The 14,907-nt window shown below is 41.1% G+C and overlaps 1 protein-coding gene across 1 annotated transcript in view; it reads left to right on the top strand.

Annotated features, from left to right (window-relative positions):
- The window catches only part of LOC121923520 (zinc finger protein 91-like), a 34,204-nt gene extending 20,464 nt beyond the window's left edge, over positions 1–13,740 (top strand). The window contains exons 10-13 of the mRNA XM_042454033.1: positions 5,939–5,952; positions 6,566–7,419; positions 8,480–8,609; positions 11,822–13,740. Coding sequence (XP_042309967.1) covers positions 5,939–5,952; positions 6,566–7,419; positions 8,480–8,609; positions 11,822–12,837 — 2,014 coding nt within the window. The 3' untranslated portion in view covers positions 12,838–13,740. The remainder of the gene's footprint in view (positions 1–5,938; positions 5,953–6,565; positions 7,420–8,479; positions 8,610–11,821) is intronic.
- Positions 13,741–14,907: the final 1,167 nt, after the last annotated feature.

Below are 14,907 nucleotides of genomic sequence, written 5' to 3'. Positions count from 1 at the left end.
TTTACTCAAGCATTTTGTTTCCATCTTAACTGAAGAGGTCACTTTCCCCTTCTCTGAGAAGTTTATGTCTTCGTTTCCCTTTGTCTGGGAATGAGCATCCATTGGGTTCCAACCCCAATAATGGATGCTAGCTTACATGAGAGCCAGCTTTTAGGGGCTTTTCTAACCAAGTTTAGGTCAGCATCTTTTGTCTTCTCTCCTTTTATTCTAAGATGAATTTCCTGTGACAATAAATGTAAGTTTTTCTTTTGTACCTTACAAGAGCATCCAGAGTTGTTTTTCTTGTTGCTACCACAATATGCGTACAAAAGCAATCTTTGAATGATACATTTTTTTCCTCTTTTGCCTGCCTATTTACTACTGTGATGTAATGGACACAGGGGCAACGTATTGTTAGGGCTAGTCTATAAAGTTAAAATACTCCTCATAGAAATTAGTTAGAATGTGATCTGGTCACATACAATTCTCTTGCACCCCCAAAAAAACTCAGCAAAAAAAAAAAAAGCTCTGTGAGTTTTACCTGAGTATCTGGAAGGATGCGGATTATCAGCAGAGGAAGGCAGAATAGATGCAAATATGTGCAACAAAATGGAGAAAATTATGTCAATGCAAATGTGTAAAAATGGATTACAAGTAGACTAGCCATTAGTCAAGGTCTTTGTCCCCATGTTGCACTGACTCCTTAAAGTTTGCCTCAAGGCACCCTTCCCCTTTTCAGGCAAAGGCTTAGGAGTTCTTACTATGAACTCCTCTCCAGAATTAGAATGGAGCTTGTTTATCATTTTTATTGGTTTTATTTACATTTCTTGTTGCTTTAATTATTTGAAAATTGAGGTGCATTGGAATGCCAATTTCTTTGTTCCTATTCCAGCCATTAAAGCAATGTTTTAGACTCCACCACAATGCCTGCCATGAAAATTATGACACTTAATGTTAATGGGTTCCTAGGCAGTCCAGTCTAAAGGAGCAGGATTCAGAAAATCAAAGAACGAGGCCCCAGGTATACTTAGGTTTCAAGAGACACACCATAAGTGCAACTCATTCAGATTGCTGCCTTGTCTGTAGTTTGGACAGTTGCATGGAGCACAAGGTTCAAAGCAAGCCTAACTAAGAGTGTCAGAAAATTTTGTCTTACTGGCACTTTTACAGACTCAAAGGGCTACTATATCTTTATTGAGCATCAAATGGAAGGTGGTACAATACAATAGGATACAAGACAATACAAGATGGTACAGTACTATGGGACTGGTACCTACGGTTTTATTTACTCCTGTCCTGAAAAAAATATGTTCTTTCTTCCGTGGAATGTATCTTCTGTGGATAAGGGGGTCATACTGTATTATGCTCACACTTGGCTCAAAACGCATTGCACTAATACTGCACCTGACCTGTCAATGCAAATGTCCTCAAGAATATTTTTGAGTTGTCAACAGACTTCCAGGAGGGACACTTAATTCGTGAATGTGACCTAAATGCCATAACAGAAAGTATAGATTACAGTAGCTCTTCCTCTTTTTGATCTGGATGATTCATAGTGCTAGAGTATTCTCCCACAGACATAAGGAATATTCCAAGTTAGGGTAATTTCAAATAATTTTGTATATAAGGTCCTTAATGCCCAGGTAGGTTTGATCTCAGCTTCAGATCACTTGGCAGCTGAGCTGCATTTGCAAGTGGAGGGGAAATATCCAAAATTATGTCCATGGACTTTCTCCAATCACAGTTTCTAAAGATAAAATCCATTAAATAATCTCAGAATGTATAACTGGCAGATTTTATTTATTATGCCAAATATGGCTCCTGATGTTAGTTTTAATACAGTATAGTATGGCATACATAAAAAAAACCTGTTTCACATAAAAGAATTGTCAACATTGAAGAAAAAGTCCAGTCATCTTGGTCTTTTACTACATAGCAGGAACGTTCATGCAAAAGGGAAAAGCTTCAAGCTTTCAATATTTAAAATGTGTAGGTTACAGTTTGTTAATCCAAAATTCTATTAATTTGGAAATAAGAATTCGAAATTACTCCTTAAGCATATTAAGACAAAAAGATCAATTACAATATATCAATATATAATATTGTTTTCATGATATTAATTATAAGTTGAAACAGTTCATTAAATGCAGTAGTTCTCAGACTTATTTCAAGGATTCATATCCCGCCTTTCTCCCACAATGGAAAGCTTTTTACCCTCTTTACATGCGGATGTAATGTCCCTCCAATGTAGTATACAAATAAAAATATTTTGTTTAGTGTGTGTATTTTCAGTTGCACGTTCATGTATATTTATATTTTAACATTTTGCAAGGAACTAACATTGTTCAAATAAATTCAGTACAATAGAAGTATAGTGTCTAGATCAAGGGGAGTAATAGTGCCACTCTATTCTGCTTTGTTCATGCATCACCTGGAATAATTCTGTGTCCAGTTCTGGGCACTACAGTTCAAAAAGGATGTGGAGAAACTGGAGTGTGTCCAAAGGAGTGTGACCCAAATGGTGAAGGGTCTGGAAACCAAGCTCTATGAGGAACAACTTAGGGAGCTGGGGATGTTTACCCTGTTTAAATATTTGAAGGGATGTCATATTGAGGAGGGAGCAAGCTTGTTTCCTGCTGCTCCAGAGAACAGGACCCAGAACAATGGATCCAAGCTGCAGGAAAAGAAATTCCACTTCAACATTAGGCGGAACTTCCTGACAGTAAGGGCTGTTTGACAGTGGAACAAACTCCCTCTGAGAGTGGTGGAGTCTCCTTCCTTGGAGGTTTTTAAACAGAGGCTGGATGACCATCTCTCAGGGGTTCTTTGAGAGTTCCTGCATGGCAGGGGGTTGGACTGGATGGCCCTTGTGGTCTCTTCCAACTCTGATTCCATGACTTAATACATGTAAATTTTGCACATACTGTTGCACATACAGCCACACTCATCCCAATGCTCACAGATATGTACTCAGTCATGCTCTTTCACTCACGCTTATTTAATCTCTCACACACAGTCATGCAGAAACATGCACTATCTTGTGTATATACACAAGTGCATTTATGAGAATGTGTGTGTGAGAGGGAAAATTTTGGGTGTGAGACAATGAATGTTATCTGAGGGAGAAAGAGGAAGAAAAAGAGCATTACAGCATGTGTGAGAGAAAGACACTCGCACACTAAGGGAGGTACCGAGAGTGTGAGAGAATGTGTGTGTGGCTATGAGAGAGAAAGTGTCATAGCATGCGCATGGAGAAGAGTTTGATAATGTGTGTTAATAAATGTGATTGAAAGAAAGAGGCTATGACTTGAGAGAGAGTGTGTAAGAACTGGTTAAGAAGGTATTGAAGAGAAGGCATGCTGAGCATGTGAACAAGAGAGAGCCTTGCGTGTGTCACAAACATAGAAATAAAGGAACACTGTGTAGCATCTTTTGAGAAATAGATTTGAGAATTAGTGTGAACAAACCCCTGAGGGAGTAAGCATGTGAAAGACAATGTACTAGAGAAACAGCATGGCAAAATGTGAAATAGAATGAGTGTAAATGTGAGAGAGTGCTTAGAGAGGCAGAGAAATGGCTTCTTGGAAGCTGGTCCTGCTGGGCCCCCAAATCTTCTGCCATCGACACCTCCAACAGCAGCCCAAAGGCCTCTTTGGTCATTCCTCCTCTCTCTAAGACCATCCAGCCTCCATCATAATTTCCTTCCCATTCACTGGACGAGAGGAGCACTTCAAAAAGGATGGGATGGGGCTGCATCTGTACTGCAGAAATAATCCAGCTAGACACCACTTTAACTGTCATGGCTCAATGCTGAATAATCCTCCCTTGTCCAGCTGCCACACCTCTTCCACCTGGTGTACCTCTCCACCAAGTATATATCCCCCTAGTTTTCTGTGGGTTTTCTGGGCTACGTGGTCATATTCTGGATGAGTTTATTGATGTTTCGCCTGCTTCTCTGGCTGGAAATGTCAGAAATAAACACTCGCAGTACATGGCTACATAGCCCGGGAAACCCACAGAAAACTATGGACACCAGCCATGAAAGCTTCCGACTTCAAATACATCCCCCTCTTGGTTGTCACCTAGTGTGGTCCAAGCATCCCACATCCACCTCATGACTCCTCTTTTCCTCTGAACAAATTCTGCCAAGAAAACCCCATGATAGGGTTGCCAAGTGTCACTATAAGTCAGAAACTATCACGACTCTATGATTCTCTTCCAACTCTGTGATTCAAACCACACATACGTAGCAATTAACTGAATCCCCCTGGGATGCACAGCAAACTTTTCAGAAGTGCTCTCTGTTTTTTAATCCCATACACAGGCTCCACCATATAATGAATGCAGTAATTTACCAATACAGATGGCCTTCTGTATCCACTGATATTTTTTATTTACGGATTCAAGTTTCCACAGTTTGAAAATAATCCAAACATATATAAATTCCAAAAAGCAAACCTTGATTTTGCTATTTTATATAAGGGACACCATATTACTGTGCCACTGTGTATAATGGAACTTGAGCATCCATGGATTTGGGTATCCACGGGAGGTCTTGGAACTAAACCCCAGTGGATACCATGGGCCCACTGTATGTTGTCATTATTTATTTGTATAGCACCATAAATTTACATGGCCCTTTACTATTTTAATATTGTAACAATTTAATTCTGTTTTAATGTATTACTTTTCTATGTTTTAATTGTATTATTTTTTAATATTGTGAAACTGCTCTGAGTCCCAGGTCTGGGAAAACAGTGGGATACAAATAATAATAATAATAATAATAATAATAATAATAATAATAATAATAATTCAAAACATTAAATCCTGCCAAAGACATACAGTCTAATATATATATATATATATATAGAGAGAGAGAGAGAGAGAGAGAGTATATTGTATTATATATTGTATTTTACTGTATATAATAAGCCTGTGAGGTGAAGTGGTTTGAGAGTTGGATTCCAACTCTGGAGACCAGGGTTCGATTCCTGCTCAAGCATAAAAACTTTGATGGTGGGCAAGTCACACTCTCTCAGCTTCAGAGGATGGTGACAGCAAATCGTACTCCAAAGAAACTTCTAGGAAAACCCAATGATAGGTTCGCCTTAGGGTCACTGTACGTCAAAAGTAATTTGGAGGCACACAACAACAACAAAATATTATGCATTATATTTTAATAGAAAGAAATATAATCTGCATTGTTTTGTTTGTTTTTAATTGAAACAGACCAAAATAAAGAAGAAGAAATAGAAAGTCTGGTTGTTGGACACCAGAGGTGTCCCTTGGCTTTCTCTCTCAGGTTTGGGATGGTTCCTTCCTCCCTTGCCTTGAAGGGACCTAAAACAATTCCTATTTTCCCACTGGAGTGCTTCCAAAAGGGTTAATCCTACCAAGCTTGGCTTCCTAGAGAGGAGAGAGGAGATTGCAAAGCATTGGAGAGTGAAGGGGAGGAGGAGGAAAAAGAAGAAAGAAGAAGAGATCTGGTTTCAAATCTCTTTACAGCTGCAGCAAAGAAAGGAAGGGAGATTTTCAAAAGCAGCTAAGAAGGTGAATGAAAGAGTGGGAAAATCCCAGCAGAGGAGGAAGGAGCAGGAGAGAAATATTGGGGGGTATAGTAGACCCCCCCCCAATGCCTTCAAACCCCCCACCAGGTTCCTTCTACTCATCTCCTTCGAGATCTGGAAAATAAAAAAGAAAGGCATGCTTCCCAGCTGCATCTACATTGCAGAATTAATTCAGTTTGATACTGCTTTAACTGTCATGGCTTCACTGCTATGGAATCTTAGGATTTGTAACCAGAGTTCTCTTGACAGAGAACATCTCACAAAGCTACAAACTCCTGGATTCCACAGCATGGAGCCATGGCAGTTAAAGCAGTGTCAAACTGCATTAATTCTGCAGTGCAGATGCAAGCCCACCATCCTCTGTGTCTAAAGGAATGGGTTTCTTGCAGAATGATCTATATGGGTCAGATAGAAGGGAGTGTGGTTCTGCCTCTCCCTCTGTCCATTGAAAGATCCATTGCCATTCTCTGAGGCTGAGAGAGTGTGACTTGCCCACGATCACCCAGTGGGTTTACATGGCCAAACCAGGATGTGAAGCCTGATCTTCAAACACACAAAACACTAGATCACTCTGGCTCTCACTGCTCCTACTCCTACTTCTTATTATTATTATTTTAAAATTGCTATTGTTTTAAAATAGCTTCACCCAGCTTTTATAAACTGATGAGGATTGAGCTATCAAACATAATTCAGATTTTAAGGTTTGCCCAGAGTTTTAAGTATATTTCAGTTATTAATGTGTAATTATTTTCACTTGTTAAAATGGTTTAATTTAAAAAAAAATGGAACTGCATTTTAATGTTTTGTATTGTTGTTTCTTGTTGTTAGCTGCCTTGAGCTTTCTGTATCATGGACTTTTTTTATCTGCGGATTCAAGCATCCACGGTTTGAAAACATTCCAAAAAGCAAACCTTGATTTTGCTATTTTATATAAGGGACACCATTTTATATAGGTGGTGTTTGAGGAAGAGGAGGTGGCAGCTGGCCCTTTTGAGACGGCACTAGCACCCCCTGAGATCCAGCTCGCTGTCATTTATTTATTCAAGAGGTTTTCCTCAGGATGAAAATGGAAGAGCAAAGCCCAGCAACCCCAGGGCAAAGAGAGGCATTGGACATCAGAGGAAAAGCCCCTCATGGCTTCTACAGTGCTGTCAGTCATAAGCCAAGACTGAATTCTGAGGGAGGGAAGAGACCCTTGAAATATTCCCAGCATTCTGGGAATACTGGCAGATTCCACAAGTCAATTCCACATCCCATGAAGGAGGAATCAGAAGACAGTTTGGCACATTGCTGGGACGCTCAATGGCCGGAGTTCCTCAAGACGGAAGAATCACCTCAATCCAGCTGGGGGATCCCACAGTCGCCAGAGGAGCCCACACCATGGGACAATGCTCAAGCATTCCTGGTTTCCTTCGAGCAAGTGGCTGAAGCCTGTCGGTGGCCCGAGGAAGAGTGGGTGACCCAACTCCTGCCAGCCCTCAGAGGAGAAGCCAAGTTGGTCTTTGAGAGGATGGTGGCTGGAGACAGAGGAGATTACGGGAAGGTGAAAGTGGCCATCTTGCAAGGGGACACCCTGAGACGGGAGAGGCAGCGTCAACACTTCCGGCATTTTTGCTACCAGGAGGCCGAGGGGCCTAGAGGGGCTTACAACCAGTTGCAGGAACTTTGCCAGGGGTGGCTGAAAGCTGAGAGGTACACCAAGGAACAAATCCTGGAGCTACTGATCTTGGAGCAATTCCTGGACATCCTACCACCTGAAGTCCAAAGCTGGGTCCGGGAATATAGTCCGGAGACCTGCTCCGAGGCAGTAGGCCTGGCAGAGGATTTTCTGCAGAGGCAGAAAGAGTTCAATGACTGTCACGAATGCCAGGTGAGACTTGTCACTGAGCTCCTGAAAAGTCAAGATTTACAAACATGAAAACATTTATTTTATTCAGAATGCAGTCCCCATATTCCCATAGTCCCCTGAGCAGCTTGACCATGGCTATACTAGCAAGTTGCCCCCTTTCCTGGAACTGAGGACCTGGAAACTGTAGAACATGCACTGGTAACCCCACGACTCGACTTTTGCAATGCACTCTACTTGGGCCACCCATCTCTGGAAATTCCAATTGGTACAGAATATGGCAGCCAGGTTGGTCACCTGAACATCTAGGAGTGCCTGCATAATACCGATTTTGAAATCACTCCACTGGCTGCCCATTGATTTCCAGGCGCAGTACAAATTGTTGGTCATCACCTTTAAAGCCCTACATGGCTTGGGTCTAACTTATTTAAGGAATTGCCTACTTCCATATAATCCACCCCGTACACTTAGGTCCTATTGCAGCGTTTAAAGACCAGATTAACTGCAACCTCGCAGAGGGCCTTTTCTGCAATTGCTTCCAGCCTGTGGAATGGTCTGCTGGACGAGATCTGTCAAATTACCAACTTAGACAGCTTCAAGAAAGCTGTCAAGACAGATTTCTTCCGGCAGGCCTTTCCAGAATGAAGCACTCAGCCATACAGTGACCACTTTCATAGACCATGGACTTTCATAGACTATGTTTGGTTCCGCCCATTGTTAATGTGTTTTTAATTGGTTATTCATCTAATTTTTAATCTGCTGTACACTGCTTTGATTGTTTTCACAAAAAGCAGGATATAAATAAAAGTTTTATTATTATTTTATTATTTTAGACTTCAAAAAACATTTCCAAGCTCCAAATATGAAGAAGATTTCTTCCTGTCTTTATGTCCAATTCCTGATTGTGTGGCTGCATGCCTTGCTGGGGATTTAAGGCTGCATCTGCACTACATAATTAATGCAGTTTTACATTACTTTAACTGCTATGGCTCAATGCTGTGAAATTCTGGGATTTGTAGTTTGGTGAGACATTTAGCCTTCTGTCAGAAAGAGCTGAACAAATTCTTCTTTCTGCTCACCATAGGTGGTGTTTGAGGAAGAGGAGGTGGCAGCTGGTCCTTTTGAGATGGCACCGGCACCCCCTGAGAGCCAGCAGAGACAGTTGTGTATAGAAACCAAGCAGGAAAAGGACAAAGTAGAGGCCAATCCCTTGGGTAAGGAGAGATGGTTTTTCAAGGGCCTGGTTTGGATGTATCAAAGTAGAGATGGTCAACTGTGGAGCGACTGGAGGTGATTTTGCATCCAGGCGACATTGGCAGCACGCTGCATGTCACTTCAAGTTTTGTTTTTGGTTGACTTTTGGACTGATTGGGGGAGATCATGATTGTATTTTTATATTACTTGAAAATATTGGGGGTATTGGCTTCAAAGCTACTATATTTTGTTGCAGTTTTGACTAGGGTTGTCAAAGTAAACCAGCTGGGCTCCTGCCCAGCTGGTGTGGCTTGTCATGCAACCAGACAAGTGACACTTGCTAAAATTCGCCCTTCTAGTAAAGATGCAGAGGTCCTCTCCATTTTTCATTCTGGCAACCCTAATATTGACCTGGTTTGGCAAACTGAGGTTGAAAAATTGTTGTGTGCCTTCATGTTGTTTCTGATTTATGGTGCTCCTAAATTGAACCTGTCACATGGTTTCTGGGACTAAGAATGTGTGACTCACTCAAGTTCACCCAATGGGTTTCTGTGACTGAGCAGGGAATCAAATCCTGGACTTCAGGGTCATAATCCGACATTGAAACCACTAACCACGCACGCTCTTGGTTAAAAAGTGGGGCTAATGTTGGCTTTAGAAAGACTTTGAAGTCACAAAATGGATGGCATGGACTACCTGTTTCCCACAGGTTATTTATATCCCACTCTTCTACCATGGTAATCAGAGTGGCTTACAGTATAAAAACATCTGATACACAATACAATATATCATAACCCTCCCTAAAAAAGAATTAAACATATTAAAACCACTCTATTAAATAAACTATTAAAACCAATAACAACAGGCAAAAGTAGATTAATATAAAATATGAATCATATACAGGGGGTTATTTCATGCTGAGCCACATTTGCGGCTTTGACTTTTGCTGATTTGATTATTAATGGATTTGATTAATATGTTTGCTCTAAGAATCACTATGTCCTTCAGCAAGACTCTATTGTCAACTTCTGTCAAAAGTCACACTGGAAGACCCAGAGATTCCTAAAGAGAACACTTTTCTAGGCATTTGTAGGTCTTCCAGCACAATTTCATGGTCAACTTCTGGCCGATCTTGACCATGGAATTGCCCTGGAGAACCTAGAGATTCCTAGAGAGTTGTCCTCTCAGGTTAAAAAAAAAAGGTTTTTTTATTTGCGGGTTTTCCACTTTCATGGGGGTCCTGTGCCCTTAACCCCAGTGAATGTGGAGGGTTTACTGCCCCCAGCTTTCAAACGTCCCTCACTGCTCATCTAATAAACTTGCAAAGCTATTCTGGTGTTCCAGAATTTTCTTATGGCTTTACACTTTGCGTCAGCACAGGGTGACCATTCAAAAATCCCCAAATTCTATAGCAGGGGTAGGCAACCTGCGGCCCGCGGGCCGGATGCGGCCCAGTGAGGCCTTGGGACCGCCCCCAGCCTGGTCTTGCCGCCGATTGCCGCCGGGGCCTTTGGCCTCTCGCGCGCAGCGGCAATTGTCTATAGATGCCTCAGAAACATGCATTTTTATTAACATTTTTTTAAAAAATCAGCACTTTTTTAAAAAAAGTGTCCACCATTTGAAAAAGTTGTCCTACATTTGTCCTGGTTTATTATTATTTATTATTTATTTAAAAAAATAATTATTTTTTTGGCTTCGGCCCCCCAGTTGTCTGAGGGACAGCAACCCGGCCCCCGGCTCAAAAAGGTTGCCTACCCCTGTTCTATAGCATTGAGCTATGGAAAAGTGTTATCCTCCAAAGTTTGTGGCCTCCAGAATTCTCCCAAATTATCCCAAATTGTCCATTTTAGCAGCAACAGAAAGTAACGTAGAAGTCGAGTTCTGGATCTGGCTTGACTTCTTGACTTCTGACTTTTCTTGTGCATAAAATGGTCCAGAGGGTGTGAAAACACTGGTGGCGTTTGACAACTGGGGATAAAAATGTTTCAAAGGTTTTCAAACATTTTGCTTAGGGGGCGCATGGTGGTGGAGCAGCCCTGCAAGATCTCCCCTTACCCCTGAGAGTTGCCACCTGTGCAGGGTTTGTAGCACAATTTGGAAGGAACACGTTGCAAGTTAGTTAAGTCTAACAAGTTCCTTTTTTTTGTAATGAGGGTGCAGTGCTGCAACATGTCTGGTTGGTAGTGGGGCTCCAGAGTTTGAAACAAACAAATGTCTTAGCTTTACATGGAGACAACTGGTATTCACGGATGTTTTTTCAGCCAAGCAGATTGGGTCCTCGGTATCTGCTGGATTTGGTTGTGGGACCCCCTGTGGATACCAACATCCACAGATGCTCAAGTCCCATTAAATACAATGGCATAGTAAAATGGTGTTCCATATATAAATTGGCAAAATCAAGGTTTGCTTGAGTTGTGTGTGTGAATATATTCAAGCTGTAGATGGTGGAATCCGCAGAGGGCTGACTGTAGTACTGTGGTGGAAATTCCTTGTTGAAATATAAAAACTATAGAAAGATGGAGTCACCTTTGTCAGCCAGAGAGATGGTTTTTGAAATAAAGGCTTGGAGTTACTAGAGCAAAGGAATAGTGAGTGCATCTTGACCTAGATGGAAGCTGGCACCAGTAGAAAGACATAACATAAACTACTGAGATAAGGATACATAGTTGACATTCAGAAGCAAGGTTAGGATGAATTCCACTGAATTCCTACAAGGAATACAAGGGTAAGGAGTGATGATGCAGTTTTAATGTATGCATGTATTTCTGTTCTGATTGTAAGAATTCTATATGTTTAAATTGTAATTAGCCAATCAGGTGTATTGAAGAGGCTTCTTTGTCTTGAATAATATAAAAAGAGCCATTTTGTCTTGTTCGGGGTTCTCAACTTTTGGAACTTGAATTCCACTGAGTTCAATGTTTTCCTTTGTCGACAACTGGAAATAAACTTATGGATTTTCAATTACTAGGTCCTCTTGCTAATCCTATTGATCTGCCAATCCTAGAAATCTAAGTTTCCTGAAATTTCTGTTACAGTACCAAGTCCTGTACTAACTAAACCAAGCTTGCTTAGCTTCAGACAAGATCAGGTGTGTTCAGGATGGAGCCACCTTGGATGCTATATTGGGAGAAATCCAATCAATCAATCAGACTCCATTCCCAAGGAGGGAGTCTATATTTAGTCTCTTCAATACTGGCTCCCTGGGCTGACTGGTTTTCTCTCTTTATTCCAGCAGGTGATGCATGGGAGAGTGAGGAGGAGAGGGAACTCCCTGGGATGATATCAGAAACAGACAAGTACAAGGTGTTTAAAGAGAGTGCCAGCAATGAAAATGCATTAAAGAGGCAAGCGGGAACCCAGCTTGAAAAAGGGAGTGATAATGACATTCCTTGTCCAGATGGAGACTACTATGAAATTAACATACAAGAAGAAGAACAAGGAGAAAAGAGAAGGAACAAGTGTCTCAGTGGACGTTGGAGAATTCCCATGGGGGTGAAACCCAGCAAAAGTTTGATGTTTGAGCAGAGCTTGAGTCAGCACAGAAGCATGACTGAATATCAAGCACTGCAGTTGGGGGTGAAGCCATATAAATGCTTGGAATGTGGGAAGAGTTTCAGTCAAAGCACACACCTTACTTCCCACCAGAGAATACATACAGGGGAGAGACCGTACAGTTGCCCAAACTGCAGCAAGAGCTTCAATCAAAGCACCAGCCTTATTCAACACCAGAGAATTCACACAGGGGAGAAACCATATAAATGCTCAGAATGTGGCAAGAGCTTTCGTCATAGTACAAGCTTCACATCGCATCAAAGAATCCACACAGGGGAGAAACCATATAAGTGTTCGGATTGTGGGAAAGGCTTCTGTAATCAGTCTGGTCTTATAAACCATAAGACAATTCACACGGGGGAGAGGCCGTATAAATGCTTGGAGTGTGGAAAGAGCTTCAGCCAAAGTACGCACCTTACTTCACATCAAAGAATCCACACAGGGGAGAGACCGTATAAATGTTCAAATTGTAATAAGACCTTTTGTGACCAGTCTGGTCTTGTTAAACATCAAAGAATACACACAGGGCAGAAACCATATAAATGTCTGACTTGCGGAAAGAGCTTCAGTCAGAGCACAAACCTTATTAGACATCAGAGAATTCATGCAGGAGGTGCAGCACCCGTTTTAGGTTCCCGTATTCTTAAGGCAACAGATGATGTCCTGATCCATGTGCCATCTGTTCCCAAAGCGTAGAAAGAAGATTGATTAAGCAGGGTCTTTGCAGTAGTTACTCTTTTAGGGACTCATTTGTGAATCATTTGTGGTTTTAACTGGATGTTTTGGTAAATTGTGTTTAATTATTTTATGGACATGTGAAGAGCAGGGATGGCCCTTTCAGATGTTTTTGGATTAGAACTTTCATCATTCCTCTCTATTATCTATGCCCATTAGGGATTATGAGAGTTGGAGTACATCAGCATCTGGAGTCCACACTCTGCTAGCCCATGGCCTAGACTGAAGATCACTTTGGATTGGACATTAAACTCATATAAGATTATACAAGTAGCTAGAATCAGAGTTGGAAGAGACCACAAAGACCATCCAATCCAGCCCTCTGCTATTCAGGAGTAGAGAGTCAAAGCACTCCCAACTAATGGCCATCCAGCCTCTGTTTAAAAACCTCCGCAAAAGGAGACCCTACCACTCTCTGTGATAGCCACTGTGGCAGTATGTTCCACTCTCAAACAGCTCTTACCGTCAGGAAATTCTTCCTAATGTTGAAATAGAATATCTTTTCCTGTATCTTAAATCTACTACTCTGTGACGTAGTCTCTGGAGCACCAGAAAACAAGCTTGCTCCATCTTCAATATGACATCCCTTCAAATATTTAAGCATGCCTATCATGTCACACCTTAACCTTCTCTTCTCCAGGCCAATCATACCCAGCTCCCTAAACCACTTTTCATAGGACATGGTTTCCAGACCTTTCAACCTTTTGGTGTCCTGTACATGCTCCAGCTTGTCCACATCCTTCTTGAATTGTACACAAAGTTCCAGTCAAGGTCTAACAAAAGCAGAATAGAGTGGCACTATTACTTCCCTTGATCTAGATACTATATTTTTATCAATGCAGCCTAAAGTTGCATTGGCCTTTTTAGCTGCTGCATCGCACTGTTGACTCATGTTCAACTTGTGGTCTACTTGGACTCCTAGGTCCCTTTCACATGTAGTTTCATTCAGCCTGGTGTCTCCCATTGTATATCTGTGCATTTCATTTTTCCGCCTAAGTGCAGTACCTTACATTTCTCCGTGTTGAATTTCATTTTGTTAGTTTTGGCCCAGCTTTCTAATCTATTCAGGTCATTTTGAATTTTGATCCTGTCCTCTGGGGTATTTGCTACTCCTCCTAATTTGGTGACATCTACAAATTTGATAAGTATGCCCCCAATTCTGTCGTCCAACCAGTCACTAACAGTTGCATTGCCTAACCCACATTTTACTAGCTTTTCTGCAAGGATATCATGGGGGTCCTTGCCAAAGACCTTACTAAAATCAGGATATGCTACATCCTCAGCATTCCCTTTATATAAAATGAAAGTAGTCTGACATGACTTGTTTTTGTGAGTATGTATATTGCTCATAAGAAAGAATCCATTGGGGGTGGGGGGGAAACACCTGCCAAACTGAGGGTCATCAAAACTTTTTTTAAAATGTATGCTGGTTTTATATAGGAATTAGGTGTTCTAATTCCAATATGACCTCAGATTTGCTCCATCATGTACGTTTTTTTCCACAATTTGCTCTGACATTTATATGTTGTTGTAATATGTGTCTGAATGAAATGATCCTGCAAAGAGTAAGAAAACACTTTAATTTGCTGATATGAAACACAAAAATCAATTTGAAATCACTAAAGAAAATCAGTGTCCACACTTGAGCAAAGCTGAGTAACAACTGAATTGATAATTTAAAAAAAAAAAAAAAGAATTTGTGAAAGAACTGTGTGTGGTTCAACATTTGTATTGTGTTATTGAATTCAACACCCAAAAATACATTTTAAAAAGTTAAAGTACTATATTATTAGCAAGAATGCACCCCTGACTGGCAGTTGTCTAAATTTCTCATGGGAGAATGGGTCAAGAAAAAGAGTCCTCACTCAAAAGGCGGAAAGTATTGACTGAAGGACTATGCAGTAAACTTGTTGCAGGTAGTTCTGGGCCAAAGGCTTTGGGTTGACCATTTGTGTACATTTCTAGGGAGGCAAAAATGTGCCCCCAAACCATGACTGTATGGCGAGCAGATGAATTGGATGCTTAACCTTA

Source organism: Sceloporus undulatus, chromosome 2 (assembly GCF_019175285.1).
Source record: "Sceloporus undulatus isolate JIND9_A2432 ecotype Alabama chromosome 2, SceUnd_v1.1, whole genome shotgun sequence".
In the NCBI taxonomy this organism is placed as follows: domain Eukaryota; kingdom Metazoa; phylum Chordata; class Lepidosauria; order Squamata; family Phrynosomatidae; genus Sceloporus; species Sceloporus undulatus.
The sequence above is the reverse complement of the archived record's forward strand: the minus strand, read 5'-3'. Positions and strand labels throughout refer to the sequence as shown.